The following is a 2,463-nucleotide window of genomic DNA, read 5'->3' as shown; positions in this document are numbered from 1 at the left end:
ATACTATACTGGCACTTGTTATCGTCTCGGGTGACGGTATTGTAGGAATTTTATTTACAATGGCAGCAAAATGCTCGGTGGTATGGAATGAAACTAATTTATTAATAACCAACTTACTCGAAGCTTACGGCTATTGCACTCACTGCCTCTCAAAGATCTACTCGGAGAACTGCTCGACATACGTACCCAATCAAACCAAAACTAAGTACAACGTGCTGCGACCTACTCCACCATACTGCTCCATACTCCACCACACTGCACTCTTTGTGCCCTCGCATCCCTGTTTGTACCATATACTCCGTACTCCTTCATGCAGATGCTCTCCTTCCCAATCACCCTTCACCACGCACCCTTCGATGCCTCGCACTCAGTGGGTCGCGTACCCTAAACACTCGGATGCATTCCAGGAGACACTCTTCGCTAGAAACCGATATATTCATAAACGCCCCGCTCACACGATCCATGCGTACTGTCACTCACCCTTCCGCCCACACTCCAGATAATACCTCGGACGCTCGATTCAAACCTGAGACTTCCGTCCGTTGCCATTTATATACGAAGAAGGATCCAAGCGTTCCCTCGCGCTTTACGGACACACCTCGGAATAGATAATGGAAATACCATTCCTACACCCAGCCGCTCTTGCAAATGATATCTGACCTCATATATCGCGATTCGTCACTCGTACAATCACTCCAGCAGTCGAGGACGCTCATACACGCTCCATGTATAGGACAATTTCATCTGGTTTCCCGCCGTACTTCAAGAAAGAAGGCATTGTCCAATTTTCCTGCCAAGCGGACACTGTCGTAGACGCCCGACTTGGTCGTAGACGGCCACGGTCAAGGACCCAACTGCACCTCTGGCCGTCGTTGTACTGGCATCCCCTCGTGATGCTGATACCTCTTCCAGTGCGTCTCCTCCTCGCCTTCACCCTCGTCCTCGTCCCTTTCTTTGGCCTTATGTTTGTCTTCGCTGTGGCGCATTCCCGTCGTCCGCACCATCGCCCCCCTCAGCATCTTCGCCCTCGCCCCCAGCCGCGCTTCCTTCGTCCTTGGCCTCGTCCTTACCCTCGTGATATTCTCCCTCGCCTTCGTTCTCGTTTTCGTTCTCGTTCTCGCTCTCGCCTTCATCCTCGTCTTCATTATTGTCTCCGTTCTTGTCTTCATTCTTGTCTTCGCTATGTTGCAATAATTTGGTTAGCTGATAATTATAATTTATGAGTTATTCTAGAATATTCAACGTATAGTACGCCTATGGCTAGAGAAATTTACAATTGACAGCACGGTACTTAGTATATCTATCAGCAGAGAACAGTAGCCGTTATAATGGTATGTTCAGTGAAACCATTTTCGTCTACATACTCGTCCTCGTCCTCGTCCTCGTCTTCGTTCTCATCTTCATCGTCGTTCGCAACATCGGTCTTTCCATTGACCACATTGTTGCTCATCGTTCCTTTCGTCATCGCTTGTTGTGCCGGAAGCACATCCTGTATCTCCTCGTCGTCGCTTGCATGCAGCAGCCCGCTCAATCCTGCCTTCTTATTCTGGACAGCGTCGGGCTCCTCGTTCACTACATGACAGGAATCCAAATATTTCTCACCTTTCACGGTTTCCACGTCATATAGTTCTTTCCCTTCGCTCGCCCTCGCGCGCTCGCGAACTGCGTGGACACTCGGGCCAGAGCCATCTCCATGATGATGGTCGGCATGATCCTCTCTCCTTTTATTGGGTACGGGTTCCCCTCCTGGTCGTTCAGTCAGGCCCTCAGAATACACGTCGTTTTCCAGTCCCGAATCGTACCGTAACAATTTCCTTCCATTAGGGGACGAAGGACCAGTCCATGTGGTTTACGTAGAACTCAGTTGTTCCCCGTACGCTAACGGCCAGATGCCGGGATACACGGACACTCCGCTGCCAATGGCCAACGCTGTTGCGCTCGGCGGAGGATGATCACTGCTAGGCGGGTGCTGGGTTCCCTCTGGTTGTACAGGCACCCCGGTGTTTCTGGATCAGTACAAGATCGCTACTCGCAGCAGTCGCTCTCTGTTCCACCTTGAACCACGGTCGACGCTCTGCTGCTACCCATGAGGTCCCTCCTGTGCACAGGTCGCACCACATCCGCGCTTGGTCTTGTGCTCGAATCCATTGAGCCTACCTGACCTCCCTCGTACACGCACTTCCGTCTGCTGTCGTCATCCTCGCCTTCTTCCTCACCTTCGTGCTCATGCTTGTCCACACGTACGTGCATATCTTAGTGCTCACCCTCGTGCTCATCTTCATCCACATCTGCGTTCATATCTACGACTGCATCTTCGTCTCCAACTGCGTCCACAAGTCTGCTTACAAGTCCATCTGCATCTTCGTTTCCAGCTTAGCCTCAAGCGATGTATCCAGCTTCGTCTCCAGTTTCGTCTCCGGCTTCGTCTCCAGCTACGTGTCCATCTTCATCTCCATCTTCGTC

The 2,463-nt window shown here is 51.3% G+C and overlaps 1 protein-coding gene across 1 annotated transcript; it reads right to left on the bottom strand.

Moving 5' to 3' along the window:
- Positions 1–960: 960 nt before the first annotated feature.
- LOC108552294 (acidic leucine-rich nuclear phosphoprotein 32-related protein-like) lies at positions 961–2,250 on the bottom strand. The gene is made up of 3 exons (XM_017906759.1): positions 2,055–2,250; positions 1,365–1,746; positions 961–1,180 (listed from the first exon to the last, which is right to left on the bottom strand). Exons 1-3 carry the CDS (start codon positions 2,248–2,250, stop codon positions 961–963), a joined length of 798 nt encoding a protein of 265 aa, XP_017762248.1.
- Positions 2,251–2,463: the final 213 nt, after the last annotated feature.

This window comes from Eufriesea mexicana, unplaced genomic scaffold, assembly GCF_001483705.2.
Source record: "Eufriesea mexicana isolate 0111107269 unplaced genomic scaffold, ASM148370v2 scaffold6162, whole genome shotgun sequence".
NCBI classification, from domain to species: Eukaryota; Metazoa; Arthropoda; class Insecta; order Hymenoptera; family Apidae; genus Eufriesea; species Eufriesea mexicana.
This window is presented reverse-complemented; position numbering and strand designations above follow the sequence as displayed.

What these genes read in the sequence shown, in the direction of transcription:
- LOC108552294 (XM_017906759.1), bottom strand. Translation starts at nt 2,250, where the DNA reads ATGCACGTACGTGTGGACAAGCATGAGCACGAAGGTGAGGAAGAAGGC. An exon ending in AGCGTCGACCGTGGTTCAAG is followed by an intron (nt 1,747 to 2,054) that starts GTGGAACAGAGA and finishes CTGAACGACCAG; the next exon opens with GAGGGGAACCCGTACCCAAT. An exon ending in GAGGACGAGGACGAGGACGA is followed by an intron (nt 1,181 to 1,364) that starts GTATGTAGACGA and finishes ATTGCAACATAG; the next exon opens with CGAAGACAAGAATGAAGACA.